This window comes from Catharus ustulatus, chromosome 2, assembly GCF_009819885.2.
Source record: "Catharus ustulatus isolate bCatUst1 chromosome 2, bCatUst1.pri.v2, whole genome shotgun sequence".
NCBI lineage: Eukaryota > Metazoa > Chordata > Aves > Passeriformes > Turdidae > Catharus > Catharus ustulatus.
In genome coordinates, this window is record NC_046222.1 from 626,615 (window position 1) to 651,599 (window position 24,985).

Here is a 24,985-nt window from a genome sequence, read left to right on the forward strand (position 1 = left end):
AACTGCAGCACATTTTGCAAAGATCTCTGCAATCTTTACCACAACAGGTTGGACTGGTCAAAAGATCTGTTCAGCATGAAGCTACAGCCCTGTTCCTGATCTCCCTCTGCTCCCTTCACTCCCTTTTCCACTCCTCAACACCCCTTATCAAAGACAGCAGGGCTCAGGGTGTTCACTGCACAGGTCTCTGCTTCTCTGCTGCAATGCCAGCTCCAAGCAGAGCAGGGTTTGGTGAACACAGGGCTTTCATTGCCCAAAGAGGATCACTGTGGAAAGCAGGGAGAAAGGCACATGGAGAGCATGTGAGGATGAGCAAGGGAGCTAAATGGGCTCTGGGCTGGGATGGGGAGATGTGGGAAGCAGCAGCAGAGCTTCCACTGGGATCTGGTATCCCTGGCACTGCTGAGAGCTGCAGGAACAGCACATTCCTTACACTGGCAGTGCCAGCATGTCCCTGGAGGTGCCCAGGGGTTTGAAAGAAGCCTCAGTGGACAGTCCTGCAGAGAATGAGGAGGGAGAGGTGGAATGCCCAGTGCCACAGAGATCTGCCATGGAATGAGGACACAGCAGGGCTGAATGGTGCCATTGTCACCAACAAGGCCACGTGCCAGGGCAGCCCTGGCAGCATCCCGGTGCAATGAAGTGGAATGAGTTACCACAGCCCCATCAAGTGCAGGGAGCAATTTACCTGCTGGACCAACTGGGTAAAGTGCTACTGGAAGCATTAGCAGCCCACTTAAATATAGGGTTTTTTCTTCACATGAACACTGGGTTTCAGGCAAAACAAGCAAAACAAGGCAGTGGGGAATAAAACTGTAATGCAAAAGCTACATCAGACTAATGTACCTGGTGCTGTAGCTTTTGCATATGCTCACGTGGTACTCATACCTCTCATCTGCTGCAGCCACATCTGTTAAATAATTTCTGCTACATTTAAAAGATAAACAGAAAAAAAACCCTCTGCTTTAAGAAAAATGTCTACAGTCAGCTAGCAAAAATCAGGGGAGGAGTTTGGGACAGGTTCCAGGTGTCCCCATGTTGAACACACCTGGTACCGGCCTCTGCTGGAAGAAACCACAGGATGGGGCAAGCCTTGCCCAACTCTGGCTCATGGCTGGCACACTCAGAGTGCCTGCAAGAGCTGCACTCCCCACATTTCCCACCACCAGCCCTGCCACAGACACTGTGACTGCCCTTGGTGAATCACTTTCTCCTGCCCCACCGACAGCACTGATTCATGGGCTCTTGGGGACTGGTTCAGTAGGAAAAATCTTACTTCCATAAATATAAACAGTTCCTCATGGTTAAAACTCCCTTCTAAACGAACCTTTAAATTAAAAGTACAGCTGAGTGGGGGGTTTTCCTTGGAAGGAGCTCCCTCCAAGCCAATGCATATCCTTTGTTCCCTGTCCTGTTGAGCAACAGAACAATCAGATGCTCACACTCAGCAAGAGTGATTGCACACAACCTGTCTGGCTGCTCCTGAGGCAAGCACCACAGAACACATTTCAAGTGGGCCAGCAGCCTGATGGTTTGCATGCTTTTATCCGACTGGTGTCCCTTTGAAGCTCCTTTGTGGAAAAAGATTGGCCTGATAAGTGTTTTTCCTTTCTTTTCAGTACTGACTCTGCCATCATTTGATGGTCAAGGTATGGCTTGCTGCAAATCCAAACTGAATCCTTTCTCTGTAGGCAAATGGAGAAGCAAAGATACATCATAAACTGCAGCTGAAACCTGAGTGGGAGAAATGGTTTGATTCCTACTTCTGTGCACTCACTGCACTGGGGCAGCAGCTCTAGTGATGACTGAAGGAGCCAACATTATTTTAAAACTGAGTTTAGGAAAAACAATATAAACAAACCCTTGCATGTGCCATTAAAGCTTCTCAGGGTAGTTTAGTAAGCAAGCAGGTTTGGGTCATAGTTCTCTGAAATCAAATTTGCCCCAGAAAAAAGGGACTAGCCCAGACCTCCAGATGCTTCACCTGGCAAAAAACTCCAGTCTTATTATAAAAGGATGAATCAGAGTCACAGGTGTCTGGGCAATAATCCCTGGGAAGGTCTTAGGGCATGGATTTCAGTGGATCTGGACTCAGGATTCCTTTGTGAGCTCATCCTGGTGACTGCTTGCAGTGTAATTTGGCACCCTGGAAGGACAGACAGGGGCACCTGCCTTTCTTACCTCAGATGCCCTAAAGGCAAATCATGGACACACAGGGACTCCTGCAGCAGTCAGGAAAGTACAGCCCTGGAGCTGAGAGACACAAAATGCTGAAAATTAAATCCTCCCCACCAGCTCCTCCCTGGCTCTAGCACTGACTTTTGAGGGGTGTTAAACTCCCTAATTCCATGAAGGAGAATCCAGCCCTAATCCAGTAGAGCCTCTTGCAGTGTGGTCCCTGCCTGCAGCTCCCAACATCTGCACAGATCCAGGGCGAGTTCTCACCTTCCATCCCCTCAGTTCTCGGGTGCTGTGTGTTTAATGCCTCTGCTCCCAAAGGATACCCTTAGGAACCCCCAAATTTACCCTGCTTTCCTCCCAGTGGACCACCCAGCTGAAGGAAGTTTCTAGAGGAGCTGAGTTAACCATAAACTAATAAAAGCAGCTGAACTGTGCTCAAGTTAAACCAAGGGCAATGTGCCATCAAAATCCTCCCAGTTAAATTAAAATACAGGGTTGGGTTACTTTTTGTTTGCTGAAGCCAAGAAGAGGCAATTCTTCTGGAGAAATGCAATAGAGAGGGTGGAAATGGGGGACAGCTGCTGGAACAGCAGCCCGAAATCCAAACACATCTGGGAGGAGTTCACCTGAACAACCACCCAGCTAGAGGAAGCAGGGAAATGCCTGTCATCAGGGATGATAACCAGGCACAGCACCACACGCTGAAGCGCTCTGCAAAGGAACATTTCAATGGAGCACTTCACTGGAAAGGAGCACTCCTGCAAATTTCATCCATGCAAGTAAGCACAGCCCAGCAAACAAGCAGCTGGGGCAACCTGTCTGTGATTTTTGAGTGCAAAATGCTTCGAACTAAACCCATGCAGCGTGTATAGCTTTACAGAGAATACAACCATTGCCAATGTTGTTATATGCACTTCAGATGTATAAATGACAAAGTCCTACTGTTTAAAAAAACATGCCTGAGTGGAGCTAGATCAAATATCAGGACTGGTGATTTGCTTTCACTTGGCCTCCGGCCGAGAGCTGAGGAAGAAAAACAAATTAAGACCTTTGAAATAGTATCAAAATATTTGCCAGGGAAGACCAAAACACCAATTTTCACATGCTCCTTTCCCTGACAATACTGGGGCAGAGCTGTGTGCTCTGAAGGGAGTGACTATTTGCTTTAAACTATCCCGACTAGGAAATACCTGATCTAATCTCCTCCATCTGGGTGACAGGGCAGGAAAGACCTCTGAGTCTGGGTCTGAAGCTCTCTATTCCAGCCTTTTTTCACTGAATCCACTTCCAGTCAGCCAGGCTATAAACAGCTCATTTGGCCCAGACATTCAAGGGGTCTGGTCATTCTGAGCTGCCACACCAGGACCCCAAGATGTGGATTCCCAAGCAGTTTGCCCTGGTGCAAGCCTGGGCTGCCACAAAAACGAGAGCCTGGAAAAGCCATGGCTGAGGAGGGCTGAAAGAACAGGCTGGAAGGCCACAAGTGCTCTGCAGAGAGTGAACAGGATGCAGTGGAAGCCAGAAGCAGAAAGTGATTGCAGAAAAGAGAATTCATGGGGGACAGGTCAACCCGAGAGCCTTGGATGCATTCCTTGCACAGGAAGAATCCAGTCTCAAACCTGCTGGCTTTGGGAAAAATGCCCTGAAGGAAAATTCACCCCATATCTCTCTCTCTTTTCCTGAGCAGTTGGTGTCTGGGGAACACAGTACTGGGCTGGATGGTGCTTCCATGTAGTCCTTTTCCATTCTGGGGTTATGTCCTCTAAGCCACAAACTGATTTTGTGAAAAAGTTTTGCACAACTTAAAACCAAGTATCAGCTCTCTGGAGTTTAGCCATCCTAAAGAACATAATGGAACACTATAACCAGTTACAAAATTCCCTGAGATAGTAAAAAAAATAGTATCAACTGGAAAGATTGGCTAATTTTAGACTGGTTTCTCTGTACATCCTGATCTAATTCCCAGAAAACCCCTTGGTTTCATCTCCTGCATATTCTGCAAAAATTTTTATGCAGGATTTTTTTTTTTTTTTTTAAGGTTTGAGATCCCAAATTCCTGCAGGCTACCTAGAGAGGCCTAAAAATAGTAATAGATTTGAAAATTGGACAAAGGGGGATTTAACACGCCAAGGACATGGCCTGGGGCTGGCGCTGCAGCCGGTGCAGCTTCCAAGTGAGTCAGGCAGGAAGTTTGTTCCTTTCCCCCCAATCAGCTCCACAGGGAACATGGAATAGGGAGGTGGCAACACAGGCTTGGAAGGGGCACAAAACCACATCTCAAGGCTTCCATCCCTCAGCTCATACAATCACAGAAGGGTTGGATTGGGAGGGACCTTAAATCCCATCTCATCCCAGCCCCTGCCATGGGCAGGGACACCTTCCACTAGCTCAGACTGCTCCAAGCCCCATCCAACCTGGCCTTGGGTATTTCCAGGGATCCAGGGGTAGCCACAGCTTCTCTGGCAAATTCCCTCCTTGAAATGTCAATGGGGGCTCATACCAGCAGGGAACATGGGGCACATTCATTCCTGAACGTCTCCCAGGAGAAGGAGAAGGAGGGAGTCTCCTGCAGGCAGATGTTTAGCTGCCACAGGACACAACAGGGCTGCTAAACAAAATCTGGATCCCACAAAACAGGCTCCAGGATCCTGGGGATCTCACAGCCCACAGCCAGAACAGGCTGTATCCAACCAGTGCTTTCTCCCTTCCAGGAAAAATGGGTGCAAATGTCAGCCAATTAAGCCCCTTCCACCTACACCACATCAGCTCCAAGAGTCAAACACGATCCCGGCAGAGCTCTCCGGGAAGTCTCGCTCGGCAGAGCTGAACCCTTAATGGCACAATGTTGGGAAAAGCAGAGCTGCTGCGTGGGTGCCCCAGAGCCACCCTGTGAGCACTAATCACTTGTGCATATTGAATGTAATTGTCTCTCCATGGGAAAAAGCTCCCTTCAATTAGTGGAGAGTGACTCCCACCGTTCCATTTAAGGTTTAAATTTGGGAGAGATTTTCTTCCCTGTTTTTGGTGTGTTGGTGTTTTTCCCTTTAATGTGAACTGTGTACTTGCAAAGAACCCATGGATAAGGCATTAGAACAAAACATGTGCAGCCGTGATTCTGGGATGCATTTTTCCAGGAGCACTGGTCAGCACAGCTAGAGACAACCTGCAGTAAATTTAACTTACAGAAACCACGATGGTGCTCGTGAATGCAGCTGAGCGTGCAGTGGAATGATGGCTGGATTTGGGAACCAAACAACCCAACACCAGGGCACATGGCCATTGCTGTGGTGACAGACTCACCCTTTGGGCAGTGTCCTTTTAGGAACTAAACTTGTCAAAAGTCACCCACCAGTGATCATCAGGCTCTTCCAGGGCAGGTGAGACTAAAGAAACAGACAGATATCCCAGCTACAGCTTTCCAAAAAGTGGAAAAAAACCCAAAAACCACTGGCAAACACAACCCCAACGTCTTGTGAGGGATCTGGGGGAGAAACTTCACTCCTGGCTAGGAGAATCCATTAGGTGACTGCACAGAGCAGTGACACCTCACTGGCCCGGAGGCCAAGAGGGAAAACTGTGTCCAACACCATATTACACTTGGCCCTGGGTCAGTTTTGTGTGGTGCCCTGATGGCCCTAAGATGGAACAATTATTTTGTGGGGTTGGCATGGGGGAAGCAGTTTAAAAGGCTGGTCAAAGCACAAATTGATCGCAGGAGTGTTTTCCAGCATGAGGACACCCATGGCAGGCTCATCAAGAGTATAAAGATAAAAGTGCTGAAAGACTGGGAGATCAGAGGGAAACAAAGCTGCCCAAAAGGTGCCCAATGCCACCTGGCACAGGCCAGCACAGTGCCCAGGAGCACAGGAAGAGCAGGGCAGTGACACAGTCTGAGCTCCCAGCACATTCCACACCAGCAGTCTCAGACACTGCTGGCTGAGGACCTGGTGCAGACACAGACTGGTCACCTCTCTCCCCTCACCCCATCCAAAGCTACTTCATCAGGCTCACCAAGGAACTCCTTTCACTTTGTGTGCAAATTTAGACCTCATTTCTGCCTTTTTAAACACATAATGACAGTCATTTCCCTAAGCTTGCTCAGGCTAGGCTGGGGCTGACATGACTTCATTTCTGACAACCATCTTATACTTACAGGATGCTGCTGGGATTAAAGACTTGGGAGGAGGAATTTTGACCTTTGCAAAGCTTTAATTTTGTTGAATTTATCCATGGTAATAATCACTGCTAAGACTCCTTCCAGCCATCATCTCCAGTCTCGGGAGATACATCTAGTGAAACCAGCCCTACAAAGTAATTTCCCTGGGTATGGCTGAGGCCTCACAAAATACTACTTAAATTCCAGACTTTCACTACATGCCTCAGAGGAATCTTCTGAATGCCAGGATAGGCACCAAGAAGAAAAACAAATGCCTGGCTGTTCATCACTGACTCTATTCTCTTTTTCCTTAAATACACTCACAAGCAGGCTGCAGGCAGCAGTTGCACCCAACAATCTTCAGGAAAGCTGTTAGGTCCAAGGCTGCCAAAACTCATCTATTATTTTTTTTTCCTTCCTCTTGTTCTCTAGGTTTTTATCCTGCACTGGCGCACCAAAGGCTTTTCACCTCCGAGAGCAAAGAGCTGATTTTGAAGAACAAAGCGGCTGTTGTGGGACGCTGCAGCTCTGTTTCAGCATGTCAGTTTTATATTTAGCAGCAGCCCATCTCCGCAGATCAAGCACAGAGTCCCTGAGCAGCCCCATCCCAGCAGATGGGGGGCACAGGCTCCTGCCCAGTCTCAGCTCTCAGTCACTGCTGTCCTGCCAGCAGCTCAGGGAGCAGCAGGACGTGTGCTGACCGGCCCCTGCCCTTCACCAGTGTGCAGCTCTCCCCTTTTTCTGGGGCAGGCACGTGCTGCACAGCGTGCAGGATGAGCCAGGCAATGGCATCAGGGGAGCAGCCCTGCCCCATCCCTGCTCTGTGTCCCCAGGCCATGGTTCTGAGCCATTTCTGGAAAATGGTGCATGTAAAACACACCGCTGCCAGCTCTTCCACCAGGCAGCTGGACCTCTGCTCTCACAAGATCCACATGAACTCAAACAGAGCACAATCTGCCCACAAAGTGTGTGCCAGGCATGGCTGGGAGAGGAGGGCAGGGTTTGGAACTCCTTTCCGCCCCTCTCCACAAGTTACCTGCCACTGAACTGCCAGCAGAACCACTGCCTGCAGCCTGAGGCAGGAACTCCATCAGGCAGGACAGGGAAAAGCAGGGAAGCATGTAGGAAAGCCCCAGGATGGTGTCTGGAATGCAAAGCCCCTCTTCACTCTGTGCTGTCCCTGGCCCAGAGAAGCAGCCTCTCCTCCGTACATCTCCACATCCCATCATTTCTCAGTTTACAGCAGGCCTGGCAGTGCCAGCGCTGTTTTGGGGAGATGTTCTGCACAGACACAAACATCAGCTAAGCAGAAGAGTGAAATTTCAGCCCAGTGTATGTTTAGCATGGAGGGGGAAACAGTGAGAGGTTTTTTCTTTGCCTCCAGCCACGAGTGCAGGCAGGGAGGGTGACAAGGAGGAGAGGGCAGAAGAGGGGACACAGCTCTGCAGAGCAGTGATCAGTTTTGGCAGCTACCCTGGAAAAAAAGGAACCGTCAGCACTGCAAAACACGCAGGGAAATCTTCTGCTGGCAAATGCAGATTTCCCTTTCGTAGGGGCAGTTAAGAGTGGAGAAGGTCCAAGGAGAGCTGCAGATAAAGAAGGGACAGTGATGGAATCCAGCCAGCTCTGGAGACTGGCAAGCTCAGCTCTCTCCTGGAAACAGCTCTCTGCTTGGAAAGGGGGTGGTGAAGGAAAACACAGCCTGGGAGAACCCAGAAAACCTTCATCTATAGACAAGGCCTGGAAAATGCCAAATGACAGAAGAAAACTGCCTTACCTGGGTGGTTTTGGCCCTTCTGCCTTGCATGCTGCTGCTATGGCTCATCTGGGGGTTGGTGGCCCCTTCGGAAAGGCAGTGGGACTTCCTGCAGGGCAGCGTGTTGTAGTTGCTGTAGGAGGAGGGCGCGTCCTCGGCGCCGACCGATGCCATCTTATGGCCGCCGAGCTCCGGGATGTCGGACACCAGGTTCCGGCAGTACCCTCCAAAGGCGTTCCGCGGGCCCCCGTTGATGGCAGTGCCGGGGGTTTTGGGGGAGTACAAGTCACTCATGGAGTTGGCCCGCTGGCAGGCCACCAGCGGCTGGGGGCTGCCGCCGGCCTGCGGGCCCTGCGCGGCCTCGGCGTCCTTCTCCTCGGCCAGGCCCAGGATCTCCTCGTTGCTGGTCAGGTGCTCCTGGCTGAGGTCGGACAGCGAGAACTCCAGGCTGTCCTCGCGCCAGATGTCGGCCGACTTGGAGCGCTTCTTCTTGAAGCTGGCGGCGTCCATGAAGGCGGTGCCGTTGGCCGCGTAGCGCAGCGCGCGCCCGTCGGCCTCGGCCAGGAAGGGCGGCTCGTCCCCGTAGAGCCGGCTCTCCTCCGAGTCGGGCATGCTGTGCACGGAGGCGGCCGTCAGCACCGTGCTGCTGTCCACGCTGGGCGTCACCGACGAGTCCGTGTGGTAGGACACGGGCCGCAGGCCCATGTCCACGCGCTCCACCCACATGGCGCTGCCGAAGTCCTCCAGGTTGGCCTCGGGGGCGAAGGGCTCCAGGCCGTTCTCGGCCAGCGACTGCGGGATGCTGGGCGTGCTGGAGGAGCGCGTGCTCACCTCGGAGTTGCGGTGGATGACCTTGCCCGAGGAGGCGTGGCGCGTGCGGCGCGAGGCCTTGCTGGAGAGGCGCAGCGAGCGCGACGTGTGCTTGCGGCCCAGCCCCGGCTGCTTGTCCCCGTAGAAGGCGTGCTCCACGCTCTGGCTCTCCGCGTTCCCCATGGCGTCACGGTCTGCGAGGGACACAGCGGGCACCGTCAGGGCAGCAGGCACACGGACAGCACCCCGATACAACACCCCACTTTGTCATTTAATTCCTTACCGAGCCTGTCCCCAAACCTACACCGCAGATTCTGCAGCAAGAATCCCACAGAATTCATTACAGTACCAGCGAACTTAGAAACACAGTTAAATCAGAACACAGCACACAGCCACACAGCTCTGCTGGTGCAAACCAAGAGGGAAGGACTGAGCCCTGGAGCTCGGTGTCACCTGGAACCAGTTTAGCACCATCTCAGCTCTGCACACATTGACCTGACCCTCAGCATTGGCAGCGTCATTCCAGCCAAACAACTCAAAAAAAATCAACAGCTCTTGTTTATCTGCAGGTAACAGATGCTGAAAAGTAGAGGGATGTACACTTCTAGCTGAGATTTCACCTTTTTTTTTGGCTAGGAACTGCAAAGTGAAGCACCAAATAGCAAAGTACAAATCCACCCGTTTGGCAGCGAGCTAATGACAGGTTTGATTTCTGGAACAAAAAAACTGCGCAACATTAAGCAGGTACGGAGAGCCCCACACAAGAAAGCCACATTATGAAAAATAAATTAGCATGAGTGACTCAGACTATACAAAAATAACCTCTCCTTCCCACTCCCTCTGAAGCAGATAAGCAGATCTGAGCTCTTTGATCTGAGCTGGAACTCAGGGATGGGGTTTGTGTCCCCAGCCCCAGCCCCAGACTCCTGCATTATTCAGCTGTGCACGTCCTGCCGTGGAACAGGTTTCCCATCCAGGAGGTGGGAGTGATGATCTGATTCAACCTTGGAAAACACTTTGAGGTCTGTGATCTCACTCAACAAATGTCAGAAATATTTTATCAGTAGTACTGGGTCCTTCCTTCTGGCCTGACGGCAAGAAGAAGAATAAGAAAAGTAAATGCCAAAGCTCAAAATCAAATAGGAGATCCTGAATTATACACAAGACAATTACATAGAGAAAATGAGGCCATCAGTCTTGAAAAGAAATTCCAGGACAAAACTTCTTTGTTTGGGGCTATTTCTATTAGTTTTGGTTGAAAAGAAAAAAAGCTGCCCTGACAGTAAAATAATCTGGAGTTTTTAATTTCTTGGGGCAATTTCCTCTCCTTTGGCAGGATGCTGATGGGTGCTAAACCAAATGCTGGTAGAATGAATACAACCACATTTTCCCTCACTATCTATATACACACAGTTGCTGCTGCACAGAACTGAATTATCCTACTTCAACACATGGAAAGTGAGGAACTGATGGCACTAAACAACGGGACAGCACAGCAGAACTGAACTCTGCACTGACACTCCTGACCACAGCAAGAGGACTGTGCCTCTGCTCCTCTAACCAGCAAAGCTGCTCATGGCTGAGGCTAGAAATCTGTTCAGTTCTGGAGTAACAAACAGCATAAATATCTGGGCATTTCTGTATTGAACATAAATACAGTTCCACATGAAGTAACCTACAGCAGGAAATGCCCTACATCTACCAAAATGAATGGCAGAACTCTCTTTGGCTGCCATGACTTGTTTAGAAAAATAAATGCACTAAGGAAAGGGTAGGTTTAAATCTTAAAACAAAAAAGACAGCTTTATCAATCCCTAGAAAAGGGTTTATTATCTCCTAAGAGCTACAGCTCTTTGATACAGACTGAAAAACAATCAGCCAGCTTTTGCCTATAGAACATTTTAGCTAGATGTTCTGTATCTCAGTCTCCAGCCATGCCTTCTCATCCTAAGGAGAAGGAGTAGTTTTAAAAGTCCTCTTCAAACTGGCAATTTACCTTCTTTACCAGGCAAGATTTCCCCAAGCCAGAAAAGCAACAGGACCACAAATGGGCTTGGTGAGGAAAGGAGCAGCAGCTCAGACTGCATCCCACAAGGAAATAACACTCTCCTGGAAGGAGGGAAGTCTTCTCTCCACAGAAGGAATGTTCAGGGAGTTATTTCACACAATGAAGTATCTGCTAGAGACTGGCAAGAGGCGTCAGACTTCAAAGTAAAGAGCTGACCTTTTGTGGATTGGGTGAGGAGGTTTGCAAATACACACCTGGCTATCAGTGAGCCCACACCTCACCCCTGCACCCCTGATCCCACTGAATTCCTGGCTGCAGGAATGCTGCCCAGTGGGTGCAAGAGGCAGCACAGCTGATCGAGAACAGCGCCATCCCCCAAGTCTGTCACCATCCCCTGGCAGAGCCCATCTCCCCCAGGAGATCTCCTACCTTTGCATCCCCATCTCTGCCTCCCTTCTGCATTGCTGGCCGAGCATTTCCACCAGTTACCCTGAACCAAACCACGTGTGCTCGTGCAGCAGAGTCCACTAAAACAGCAGAAAATAAATCCGGGGGGGAAGAAAAACCAACAAAAAGAAGAGCTAATTAGTTATTTTTTGCTGAGCTGAGCTGGCCTGGCGCATGCCAGAGGCAGCACAAGGGTGGGTGCCTGCCTGGGGACACAGCAGGGACAGGACAATGGTCTGGAGGGTGGCACAGCAGCCAGGAGGGACAGCGAGTGACACCCCCTCGTTTTTTGGCAGCAGGGAGCTGTGAGGTGAGCTCGGGCAGACGTGGGGAGGCAGCCCTGAGAGGGGAATTGGCACTGCTATAGAGGAGGCATCCTCAGCGAGCCGGAGCTGGGCAGGGAGAGGAGCCCCAGCCTCCCCATCCCACGGGCCACAGCAGACACCCTGGGGCAACAGCGTCTCAAAGCGCTCAGCTACGACTGCCAGATGCTGCCTGTCTGTGGCTTAACTGCATTTAGCACACTCAATGAAAAAAATCTGTATCAAATTAAGAAAATGAGTAATGTTAATGGGAGCTGCACGCAAGTGCTGGTAGGACAAAGGCTCCCCTTGTTAGCCGGGGAGCAAAGGCCACCATTAAAGACCCATCAAGGTGCCACCAGGATATGACACAGATCCAGTGTGACACATCTCCATGCTTCAGGCAGGTCTGTGGTGGTGCTGGGACTCTGCTGTGAATGACCCCGGACCTCGCCGAGATCAGCACGGGGCCGCACGCCACAAGCGCGACTGGCTGGATGATTTTCAGCAGAAAATGTTGATTCATCACAACCCAAACTTTTTGTGGGAATACAGGGCCTCTGACGAAATCTCTGCCTCTCTGGGAGAGGTTTGAAAAGCAAAGCAGGGAGACAGGCACGTCTGCTGGAAGAGGCACCAGCGCCCTGACTCAGGCGCTCGCCGAAGACGCGGAAGATCCAGATCGGTATCTGCAGCCCAAGCCAGGCAAAGGAGGGGTGGCAACTTCTGCCTCCACATCCTCTAAGAGGACCTGACCATCCAAGCTGGGAAAGGGCTCTCTCTCTCCCAGAAAACCTGCTCCTTCCTGGTTCAGTGCAGGGAAAATGTCAGAATTGTGGTGACTCCAAGAAAGTCACCTTTCGCCATCAAGAGACAGGACAGAGGGTTGATATATGTTTTTTGAAAGCTCAAACTTCAGATCAACATCAAGATTAGGCTGCCAGCAGGAAAACCATGAATTTTGCAGGAAAGCTTTGGAAAAAACAGTGCTCCCTACACTGGGTATTCTGGATAAGCAGACTGACCTCCAGCTGAACTGCTGAGGTTTTGCTGGATGACTCTTCCATGAAACAGTTACACATAAATTATATCACATTCTAGATGACCACTGATGATGGCCCACTCAGAGAACATAAATTCCTTTAAGAACAGCAATTTTCCTTCCTGTTCCCCTACTCCAGTATTAAATTATTTCTTAAAATAATTACAAAACCTGAATATTCATTTCAATTAAACCTATGTTACTAACTCTTAAACCTGCAAAAGGTTGGACCACTAGATCCCAGAAGCATATCTGAAAAATACTAAATTTCCAACCAAATTTGAAGCACCTCACAAGACAACAGATTGCAAATTTAAAATTAGATTCTAGTGGGAGGCCCTGGTGACAAATCTGTATTTTTCTCCTGGAGCGTAGCTCGAAGGCTGTGAGAACCAGAACAATGATCAAATCCACAGCGGGCAGCGAGCCTACAGAAATAAACTTCTGCTAAAATCTGCCAGCCAACAACAAAGATTTTTCACTGAACTCACCAGAACCACATAGAAAAATGTACAAGACTAATAACCAAGTGTGAACACACACATTTTATTGTAATTAAAATGTGCTTTTTCAAAAGGGCAATAGAGAGGCTGAAATTCCACAGAAAGCCTTTGAGTTTCTCAGAAACTCCAGCAGCGCATTTCATTGTTTTCACATCAGAACCTCTTAACCAGCCACTTCTTTTTGTGAGCCGCTCTCACACGTGTTGAAGCAGGGGACGGACCCCAGAAAGGCCCTGCAGGCAGGAGGGAGGGAGGAAGGGATGTCACCAGGAGCGTGGCACGCCCGGGGACCCAGCACATGCAGCTCACACCTCGCCCTCCCAGCACCCCGAGCACAGCAAAGCCCTGCAGACACACACAGGGAGCCACAAGTACCTTCCGAGGCCGTCCCGGTATCCAGCGCAACCTTCCCCCAGAGAGCTGGGGCATTTAGAGGCACACAACTGCAAATCACCCCAACATGAGCAGCTACTGGGGCTGCAGAAGCTGTCAGCACCTGCCACTCAGCAACTCCGTTACTCCTGCGTCACAGGCTATGACTACATGCCAAAAACCTGGGGAGAAAGGGGAGAAAAACAAATCAGACAAAGGGTTAGCAGGGAGGGCTGCACAGGAGCATCTTCTTCCCTAAGGAGCCCTGGGCACTACAGCACGGAATGCTGTGCTCAAATTTTGATGATGAGAGCTGATGGTGGCAGAATAAATGAAAAACCCAGTCAAGCACTGCCAGCCCCGGCCACGGGACATGGAGAGCTCCTCTCCCCACTGCTCTGCACAATCAAAATCCCCCCAGACTTTAACATTCCCTTGCTGAGGCCAGGTTGTCTCAGCTCAGGGCCAAAACCACACCTGCATCTGCAGACAACCACCAAGAGAGGCACCTTCCAACAAAGGTGAATTTCTGGCAACAAGGGGAGCCCAGCAGCCCAGGAGAAGCTGGAAGGACTCAGAGGAGATTCCTCTGCAGACTGTCTCATCTATGGAAAGGGTGGTTTTCCAGGCAGGGGTTTCATTTCCATTTTCCAAGGGCAAATCAGACATTAGGGCAGAGCAGTTCCATCTGGTTTTGTGAGCAAGGTTAATTGTGCTCACAAAGGCACAGATACAAGAGACCAGTCTGTGCTTACCTAGACCTGAGACAAGTCCTCAAGGCAGACACTGAGCTCATGTGGGTACCAAATCCCAGCCCTTTCCAGGCCTGGTACCACTGGTGAGTTCCCTTGCAAGGAGCCCAGCTCTAGTCCAGCCCTGGGAGAGGCTGAATGCATTCCCAATCCAGCTCTCACCCAGCTCCCCCTTCTCCCAGCCAAGCACCAGCACTGAAACATTACCTCAGCACTGCACACACACTTGGGAGAGTTATAAACTTCTCCACAGGTCCCAAGGAACAAAAACCTGGGAGGGATTATTGATGCCCTTCATGTTCTTAAGAGTTGCTTGGTGGGGAAAGTGTGATCCTCACTCTTGGCTGGATTCTCAAAAGAGATGAGAGTCACTGGCTCTTTTTAAAAATTAAAAATATTCTCGTTTTCTTTCTCTTCCTTCATGTTCCCTTCTTTGCTCCCCACCTCCCTCTCTTCCCCCAAGCTGTTGGTTGAGATCTGAAAGGCAGTTCATGAATTGCTCAGGAGCTGGCAGAAATTAATAAAATGAAGCTCATTTATATTGAAATGGACTCATTATCATGCCAGCTGCCAATAATTTGCAAGAGGGGAATCTTGCTGACAAAAAAGGTCCTACAGGCAAGAGGCTCCCCACCTGCACCCACTGCACAGGGAGCAACCCTGCCACAAGCATTCCTCACCTCCCAGGAAAAGGAATTGTGACCAGTTCTGCTCAGATCTGCCTGCTACTGCCCCATAAAAACCAACAAAGCAGACACAGCCCAGCATTTTACAGATTTGCCACCCTGACACAGCTTTTGAGAAGTTTGTAACTCAGAAAAATCTGCTCCAGGGTGACACTGGTCGCTGCCCTGAGAGAGCAGCTCCAAGGTTCCACACACCACCTGTGCTCCTCCAGCAAAACCCCCTCTCTCCTGGCAGTCCCTGCTTAAAAAGGGGATGTTTGCACCTGGATCCTGCAACATCCAAACCCTCATGTTGCTCCAGTACATCTGAAGGGCTGGCAACATCCTTTGCCACGAACAGATGAGTACTGGGCACACACAGCTCCTCCAGAAGACAAGGATACATCACTACCCATCAACTCTTGCCTGAAAAGTTTTGAAAACTTTTTCAATTCAGACAGGCTTTCCTAAATTTAACTGATTCATACTTTTCAAGAAGAATATAAGTTTTTCCTACTTTGTCTGACATTAGCATGCCCTGGAACAGCCCTCAGTGTCCTGGTTCATGCCAACAGCCCAGGTTCTGCTGCAGCAGAATTCCTGGAGCTCTGAAGCAGCCTCCAGCAAAGGTCTTGGAAGGTCCAAGAGGGGATGTCCATGCTCCTCATTCAGGAGGAAGGGCTGAAGCCAACAGGAGCACAGCCCCACCCCTTCCTTGCCAGCACAGAGCCCTTTCTGGACACGTCTGCTCCCATGGATGCCCAGGAGAAATGGACAGCTGTAAACACTGACACATGGAACAGCTAATCTGATTTTTAAAAATCCAATGAAGATTTTCAAACTTCTGCACTGACACAAAACATCCCTATCAGCATCCACTGACAAATCCCTGGTGCACGTCCTCTGAAGTTCTGCGAGCAGCACAGCTGTATTTACTGCACAGCCACAAAACTGCCTCCAAAAACCAGGCCAGGGAGCTCCCACAGGGCTCACCGAGCTGCCAGCCCTGGCTGGAAACCTCCAGGGATGGATTCAACACAGAGCAAGGAAGCAGAATAGATTAAAGGAGCACCTTGTTACATCTGCTACGTGATTCCAGGTACAGCAAAGAGCTCTGACCTCCCCATGCAGGAGCAGTTTGCAATGCCGAGAGTCTGGAGAACAATCCAGCAGGCCTGCTTTCTTTTTGCTTGAGGACAATTGACAGGAATATTAATGGATGAAAAATATGGAAGCTGTAGCTTTGTAAAAGCCTCCTTTCCAAAGCACAGCCCTTCCTTTCCAGAACGAGAACAATCAGTATGCAAATACGTCCCCTTGTCCAGTGAACAGGAAAAGCTGGCAAGAACAACAGCTCTGCTTCAACTCTATTTTTACTTTTTCATTTTATGAGGCATTATTTTTGTCAGATTTCAAATGCAATCAGCTGGCTGTTCAGTAGATCTTCATCCAGTTTGGAGAAGGCCCTGGTAACTCTACCATCAAGCAGGATGTGCATACAGAGACAGGAGGCAGTAGGCATTCCATACAGAAACCATTCAATATTCATCAGCAGCTCTGGGCTCTATTCCCCACCACAATCCCAGTTCCATTGTAACTCCAGTGTTCGATCCCATCCCCTGAAATGGAGAATCAGGCCCTTGATTTGTGGCTGGAGGCCACATTTTGTTAGTTAATAGTTAGTTAGTTAATATGAATTGCTGCTGAAATCAGTCCAGCCAGTGCCCTGCCCTGAGACTGAGGGAAATGCTCTCCTGGGTTCTGCTGGCCTTACAGCCCTGGCTCTCCCCATCCCTGGGCTGCCCTTCACAGAATAAAACCCCCAGGAGAGGCAGAATAAAACATCCTGGGCTGGAAGGGACCCTCAGAGATGGGAGTGCAGCTCCTGGCCCTGCACAGACACCCCAACAAGCCTCCAGACCCTCCACCATGCTCGAGGTGAGGCTGCACCAGTGATGCATCCACAGATGGATGGATGCATGGATGGAGAAGAGACTGCTCTGTGCCCAGATCTTTGCTCAGAAACGCAATTCAGAAATGCTCCCCACTCTCCATCCAGACACTGAGCCCCGAGACCAACTTTAGAGGATGCAGAAACTGGCTGACTTTCAAAGCAGCAAAAATAAATTACAAACGTGCTCCTCTCTGTGTTTTCTTTCTATGACATTTAAAATGTCATAGAAGCCTTTTGTTTGTGAGAAAAAATTAATTTCAAACCGAGCATGGCTTATCCTACCTGTTGAGAATGGCTGCTCCTGAAACTGGAGTGTGATGGCAGTGACCATCCAGAAGGGTCAGGGATCCATCCATCCATCCCCAGGAATGAGCTGGTAGGGCTTCAATTGCAAAACCTCAGCGCGAGCATCTCGCTAGCACACAACCTCCGTGTCTGTCACGGCGGGGAGAACAATGCTGGTGATCCTCCAGATGAGGAGGAGGGCAAAGAAAAACAAACCCACATTCCCTTTGAGAAGAGCTCCTGAAGGGGAAGGTGTGGGAAGCCCTGCTCCTCCAGCTGCAGCACCACCCCTATGACAACTTCCAAGGGAGGGAGGAAGGTTTGTCAGGAGACCTTAAAGCTCCACAGAGCCAACAGGCAGCCATCCCCAAACCCCAGCTAAAGGAAACAAAACCAGGAGAAAGCACCGTGGGGCCTTGGCAATAAATGAGTGGAAGAGCAGAGCAGGTAGCCCAAGGGAAAGCCCCCTCTCCAGGGTTTCTCTATTTATAGAGGGGATGTGAGTAATTGACACGGTTGTGGGTTTGTTTGTTTTTCAATCATTTTTACAACTATCTGAGCATGTTTTAACTCTTTCTCCTTCCCTTCCCTTTTATTTTCAATGGTGGGAAAATCCCCCTCTCTACCCTGGGGCGAATCTGCAAGGTCTTACACGTTTCCAGCAAAGGGCAGAGCAAGGGAAGGATTCTAATTTCAGATCATCAGACATAAGCAAATCCATGGGAAGCCACGAGGGTAACTCCCTGGAGCCTGTGGAGCAGACTAAGCCCAGCCACCAGGGAACTGCAGGGAAGGAGGAGCCCACTTGGCCTCCATGGATGGCCACCACATGATACTTGACAAACTAAAAGAATTCCCAAAATGCAGCTGAAATAAAAAACAAGGTGTGGCTTGTTTATTTACCTTTGGGTTCTATGTTACTGTTATTACACTTTGCTTAAAAGGGGCTTTCTGCTTGTGCCAAATGAGCAGAGAACTGCTGATACACAGCAAGGGTGGGCTGTGCCAAATGCACTAAAAAGATTGAGAAGCAACAAGAAAATGTTCAGGCCAGGAGACAGAGCTCCAAATGGATCTGTGGGAGCTCTCATTGTACAGCCAAGGAGTGGGACCTTGCCTGCACAGAAAAACCACCCAGCACCACAGGCTCCAGCAATAAAAATTGAAATCCTTGGCTTGAGTGACCAGCTAGACAGGATGTGAAGGATTAAAACGGTGTGGAAAAAAATTAAGGGCAATAATTGTGGTAGGGGGAATTGGAGAGGAAGTGCTTAGTGTATCTCCTCATTTAAGCACTGAGGTAAGTAATCTGATTTTCAAGCAATGCCAAAGACCTCACACAGATCATTAAGATGGTGCCTGAGATATGGAGTATCTAATTTTAGATCCCCTGACTTAAGTACTAGGGAGGGATTCCAGAGGTCTGCGGAAAAACCGGTGTGAAACACAACTCAGGCAAAGCTCAGCAGAGCTTTCCCTTTCTGCTCCCCCCTCTCTGAGGGAGCACCAGAGCTGTGCAAGGCTCCTCAATTATTGCTTTACACTCGGGAGAAAGGACAGCAAAGTGACTCCCATGCCCAGAGCCACAAGGGAAGCACAGTAAGAAAAAGGACTGGGGCAAGGGATGTCCTTTGCAGATGACAGCCTGGCACTGCTGAAGGGACATCCAGAATTCAGGGTTTTTATCTTCATCTGCACGTCCTGACAGAACCTGATGGCTTCAGTTCATCTGGGCTGACCGGTTTCAGTCGCGGCTCGTCCATCACATCTCCTGACACGGCTCCTCCCCGAGGCAGGAACACACAACTCCACCAGTTTGGGTGTTGCTTCTTTAATTAAGAGGGGACAAAACCCATGAGGGATGGAAATCCCAGGAGAAGACACCCTCGGGGCCCATGGGGTGAGCCCCCACCCTGGGAAGAGGTGGGAAGGGAGCAGAGCTGGAAAAAGGATGGATCAGCAAATGCTCTGGAGAGGAAAAGCCAGAACTACCAAAAGCCAGGCTCAGGCAGCTGATACCCATCAGCTCTGAGTGTGGCCTCCAACTGAAATGAAGGCTTTGCCTCCTTTTCCAGGGAGTGCACGGGGGGGAGGCACGTGAATCACCACATCTGAGGCTATCAGGAGCAAAACCCAGAGTTCAAAATGTGCCAGTCAGCAGCAGCAGCTTTCAATCTGCATCCCAAAACTGCGAGAGAAGCAACCACAGGGATACGGGCGAGAATTTTTATATTAAAACCTGTGGATCAGGATCCTGCCTGGGATTGCAGAGTAAGTGATCCCAGCAGTGATGCATCCATCTGGCTGTCAATGGAAGGCAAGGCTGGCGGGCACAGCTGAGAGATGGAACCAGGAGTGCCACAGGAAGAAATGGGAAACTGAATTAATTTCTGCCTGCTACTCTTGATCACTCCCTGCAAGAAGACGACCCATTTTCCAGAGGAGGAAAGGCAGAAGACACCTTTCCAGGAAACTGCTAGTGGAGCTGAAGACGACAAAAACTGTCACAGGAATTATGATCTGCATAAGAAACTTTACACAGAGGTTGTGCTGAGGAGAGAATTACCTCACTCAAGTTTTTTCAATGCCGACACATAAAAATGAAATGTGCCGGTGACTTGTGCTGAGGACACAAAGTTGGCAAAAGTCAGTGCAAAAGAGACCTTTTGTCTCACATTGATCCCACGAGCTGCCAGTGTGACAGAAACGCCAAGAAAAGCAAATGTAAATCAAAGGGTGCACCAAGCAGGACTTGCCTGGCAGAAACAGCAGCGAGTGATGCTGCAGAAGACACTGACCTCATCTGGAACGCCGCGTGCAATCCTCGTCTGGCCAAGGTCAGCACAGAGCAGACACCTTCAGCAAGAGCAAGGCCAAAGGGAAGCAGCTGAACAACAAAGTGAACACAAGCAGAGAGGCAGCTGAGCAGCCCCAGTGCATCCAGCTGGAGGGTTCAGGGCTGAACACTGCCCTGGACCCCCCAGCAGCCTCAGAGGGACAGAGCTCGTCCTTCCCAAACTCAAGCTGCTCCTGAGCAAGAGGAAAAATCCAACAACAAATGCTCCACGGTTTGGCAGCACCACAGTTGGTCCAGGTCCTCCTCTGGCTCTGCAATCTGTGGTCAGTGAGAGGAGAACGCTGCTGCTGGCACGCAGGAGCTGCCTGCGAGCGGTGCCAGGTGACCAGCTGCGGGGCTTGTACCTGTGAGCTCCCAACATCCTGCACAGCACACTGCCAAAACCAGCTCCAGCTCAGCCCTCCCTTGAAAATGACTCAAGAAGTGATGCCAGAGAAGGAGCAAGGAGAGATGTTCCAAATCCTAGCGGGAATATTTCAGCACCAGTCTCTCGCTGCCTTTTTGTGCAGTCACAGAAACAAAACATTGAGCTGAAGCACGAAGAAGTGGGATGTTTTTTTAGGCATTCTAAAGCATGTCTCAGAAATGCAAACTCCTCATAAAACAACAGCCATGCCTCCTCCAAATGGCAGGTTGGTGAGGCAGCAGCCACACCATCAAACAAAAACACAGTAAATCCACACAGCACTTGAATGACTGGATGTGACACTCGGTGCCCTGGGCTGGTGACAAGGCTGGCATCAGGCACAGGCTGGACCCCACGACCTCAGAGATCTTTTCCAACCGCAGTGATCCTGTGATTGGTATTTTCAGCAGCAGCAGCAAGTGTCACTCCATCACCTCAGTGCTTCACTTTGGCCCAAAATAGCCCTGGAAGAAAATAACCACTTTCCTCTCAACATTTAAAGAGCAGTAGATGATTTTAGTGGCTGTGAAAACCACTGGTATTTTCTGTGGCATCATTCCCAGGCCAAATGAAAACAAACCCTGCAGTAGATGCACACGTGGTGTATCTGTGGACACACACTGACCAGAGCCACCCTGCCTGTGCTACAAGGGAATTACCCAGCCCACCTGAGCTCACAGCAGCTCCTGAATTCACCTGAATGGCTTCTGTCCCCCAACAGAGCCACCTCCAAGCTGCAGGGACATCCAGCCTTTCCCAGTAACTCCCCAGCACTGTTTTTGTCTGCATGCACACACTGTGTTACTGCTTAGAGCAGCCTTTACCCAAAAAGGTGTTAAAAATAACAACAGGGACCAGCAATTTCCTCTTGAAAGATGCTTTTCCACCCTCCTGAGCCAAAGCCACCAGGAGAGGTGACTGTCCCGTGCCTTCCCCTCCACCAGCAGCCACAGCCACATCTCCACATGATCCTACAGACCCAGGCCAGAAGCAGTAACTACTTTAGCATAGCTGGATGCACCTCAGACACAAAGTGACTCCTGCCGTTTTCAAGGGAAGCCTTTTAAAGAGGGGACAAAAGAGAGGAGCAAAGGACTCCTTTACACCAGAGCTGAACAAAGACTCCATAGTTCTGTACTAGCCCTTGCATCTCTTTTTGGGAGCAACAACCTTTGTGCCAGTTCAGGGGGTTTCACCTTGAAGTTTTCTGCTCTCTACTACAGAGTCTGCCCTCCAGGTGCTCTGGAGACCTGTGGATGTTTTGCCATCAAAGACAGTCTTGGACTGAAGAGATCTCCTTATCACACATCATTGATGGGCTGTACATCCTTTCAGCTCACCCATGAGCAATATCAAAATATTTCAAGTGCAATTCCCTTCTTTACTTGTTTCCTTAGGTTTTTTCCACTGCTTTTCAGGGCTGACATACCTACACGGAAAGAGGGGGAAGAGGTTACAAAAACCCCTATTTTGCACTTTATTATTTATGGTTTTCAATCAACTCCTATAAAACCTTTCTCAGGATGTTATTCCCTGTCCATTAAAGGAAGGAGGACAGCCCTGTGCAGTGCAGGAATCAAAGCACAGCCTCGACACCGGGGCCAGATCTACACTACAAATATTTGCCAGCACAGCTGTATTCCCTGCCGTGATGGGACGTGACCTCTGACTGTGCCTGCAGAGGCCACTGCAATACGGTTACAGCAGCAAAATGATGATGTGACTTACAGTAACACATCGTTTTTTATGTCCCAAAGAAAACCAAGCTCAAGAAGAGCTCCTCACCGCCGCGCCGGCGTGACGCAGCAGCGCGAACGCTCCCGGTTTTTGCGATGGGTTCCCATCTGCAGCAGGGCTGGGCAGAGCCCTGGGCTCTGCTGGGGAAGCACAAGAGTCTCCCTGCAGAGTGCTGAGGCAGCCTTTTCTCCCGAGGCAGCTGCCAAGCCTTGCACACCGGGCAGCTCTGGAACAAGCCGGCACACGAGCGGCCCATGGAGCTCCCCAGCTCAACTCACTGCCTGGGCTCTGCATGGCTCCTGGAGCAGAGATGAGGGCTGGAGCCTGGGGGCTGTCCCTGGCTGCAGGGAAGGCTCCTTCTCTTCTTCCTCCTCCTCCCCTTCTCCCTGCTCTGCCCCAGGAGACTCGGCTGATGAGGAAGCAAAGAAAGTTCTCTGCCAGCACCACCCCAGCTCACAATCCCCATCTCACTCTCCCATTAAAACAAAAAAGTGCGCTTCAAAAGAAACTCACAGCAAGTTCTGAAAACACCCTTGTTAACAACTGACGTATAATTTCTTTAAATACCTGAAATTCTTCCAGCAAAGCACCCAAAAAGCAGCCGGGTACTCTCCTCCCTCTGCAAAACGTGCTGATTGCTCTGAACTGCAGGGAGGCAGAGGAAGGCAGCACAGGCTGGAGAAATCCATCCCTCCTGGTGCCATCTGTAAGGCTGCAATTAGCTACCAGTGTTCCTGTAACCCTATATAGTGTAGCAAACAGAAAAGCCATTAACTGGGACATTTCTGTGGGATTGCCGTCAGTTTGGTTGTTTCAGAGGTTTATATTTATAAAATATACAAAAAACCTGATGAGCTTCCTTTGTTCAGTGTTTCACAAAGATCCACCAACTTTCGGGGTTGAATTTCACTGTAATTATTAGATTAATAATTATGTAAACAGGCAGTAAACCCCACTTAAAGACAATAAAAACATCTGCAGAGTAACTCAGCGTTCAGAAGCAGCGCTCCTCCAAGCATCACCCGAAATCCCTCTGCACCAATTAATATCAGTGTATTGTTTAGCCTGACCATTTACCAGCACAGCAGGTCACGAGGGAGGAGTAATTTAAACCAGCCGTGGAATGGCTCTGAAACGAGACAAATAAACTACTGCAGTGGTGCTGGAAGTGTGGTTTGAGGCCCATTTCCACCACCCCCATCCCTCGTGAGCTCTGCTCTACCTGAGGAGCCAGAATGACCACACTGGGCAGCAGGACAGGGGAGAAGGGGGGGCACACACCCCATTCCCTGCCAGCACCATGGGCAGGGGGGCACAGGGACAGCCCTGTCCCTCTGCCACCAGCCCCCCCAGGACAGGGCTGTGAGCACAAGGAGCCAGGCACTGAGCTCTGGCACGTCCTCCCTACGCCCAGCTGTGGGAAAGGAGAGGAGCGCTCCATTATCGCTCCTCACACAGGCTGCGACATGCCTCGACTTATTCTCTGCCTCTTAAAAAAAACCCAAACAAGCCATGAAAAGGAATGTATAATCACCTGGCAGGGCACCTCTCTGCTCCAGCTTGCAGGCTCTGCCCCACCATGTTCTTTTCCCAGCCCAACGTGACTTGTGAAACACTTTGCACAATGGGCACCTCCAGCTTCGCAAGGGAAACAACTTCCCAGCCCCACTGACAGGATCTGGAAAATGGGAATTACAGAATGGTTTGGGTGGGAAGGGACCTTAAAGCTAGTCCAGAGCCACCCCTGCCATGGGCAGGGACACCTTCCACAGGCAGGGACACCTTCCACTGTCCCAGGTGGCTCCAAGCCCTGTCCAGCCCAGCCTTGGACACTTCCAGGGATCCAGGGGTAGCCACAAGGAGGGCAAAGGCATTGCAGTTAATCCTCCCAGCAAACAAAAAGGTTGGAAAACTCTGGGAAGGTTCAGTGTGAGGATGTGTCTCTGCTCCCAGCCTCAGCAGGGTTAACACCCCGCTCCTCTCACAGCCCCACACACAAATACACAATTTTGGGGCACAGGGCTCATGCTCAATAGTTCCATTTTAGTTTTCCTCCTTAAGACCTGACTTCCAACAGCCTTCTGAAAAGGAAACAAGTCCTGGACTTGTTTGAACAAGTGTGCAACACCTGCTCTGAGCTTTTGGCTTTACTGCATTGTCTGGGGTTTGAGGTTTGCTCTTTAAAGCCCAACCTAACTGGCTTAGGGGAAAAAGAAAAAAAAAAAAGAAGAAAAGCCCATAACCAGTTTCAGGAATAAGAGAAAAAGACTTCATTCATTCATCCTTTGTTTTCAGGAAACTTACCCTGACATTTCTTTGCCAATACATCAAGAAAGCTGCAGAGAATGCAAACACAGGCAGGATGGTGCTTCAAAGGGAGAAGGCGCAGCCCTGCTTTGGCTCCAGTTTCTCCTGACCCAGCCTCTCTTCTGGGATATTTCTGTATCAGACAGCTCGTTTTACTGGAACTCTTATCAAGAGCACGGCAGCATCCAGCCTGCCAAGTGTCATTTGCTCATGCAGGATTTCCAGAATCCATCTTCTCTTCCCCAGAAACCTCAGAAGGAAGACACAGCAGTGTCACCCTGCGAGAGCTGGGCAGAGCTGAGCACTGCTGCAGCAGGAGCTGACTCTGGGGATGTTTCCATGCCTGGAGTTCTGCTCATGGCTCCTGACAGGCAGCTCCACTGAACCAACCAAGGGTACAAATTCTGCAGAATTCCAGCAGAACGAGCCCCTGGCTCCGGCTTGG

At 50.1% G+C, this 24,985-nt stretch overlaps 1 protein-coding gene across 4 annotated transcripts in view; it reads right to left on the minus strand.

The window, feature by feature from the left end:
* TIAM1 (TIAM Rac1 associated GEF 1) overlaps window positions 1–24,985 on the minus strand; it is a 105,588-nt gene that overhangs the window by 53,555 nt on the left and 27,048 nt on the right. For 2 of the 4 annotated variants that reach the window (XM_033084363.1, XM_033084364.1), the window contains exons 2-3: window positions 13,581–13,759; window positions 8,115–9,097 (exon numbers count right to left, since the gene is read on the minus strand). In XM_033084363.1, the coding sequence (XP_032940254.1) occupies window positions 8,115–9,086 (972 nt within the window). In that variant the 5' untranslated portion in view covers window positions 9,087–9,097; window positions 13,581–13,759. Of the gene's footprint in view, window positions 1–8,114; window positions 9,098–11,340; window positions 11,439–13,580; window positions 13,760–24,985 lie in introns of those variants that run through there. The other 2 variants (XM_033084366.1, XM_033084362.2) reach the window with 2 other exon arrangements.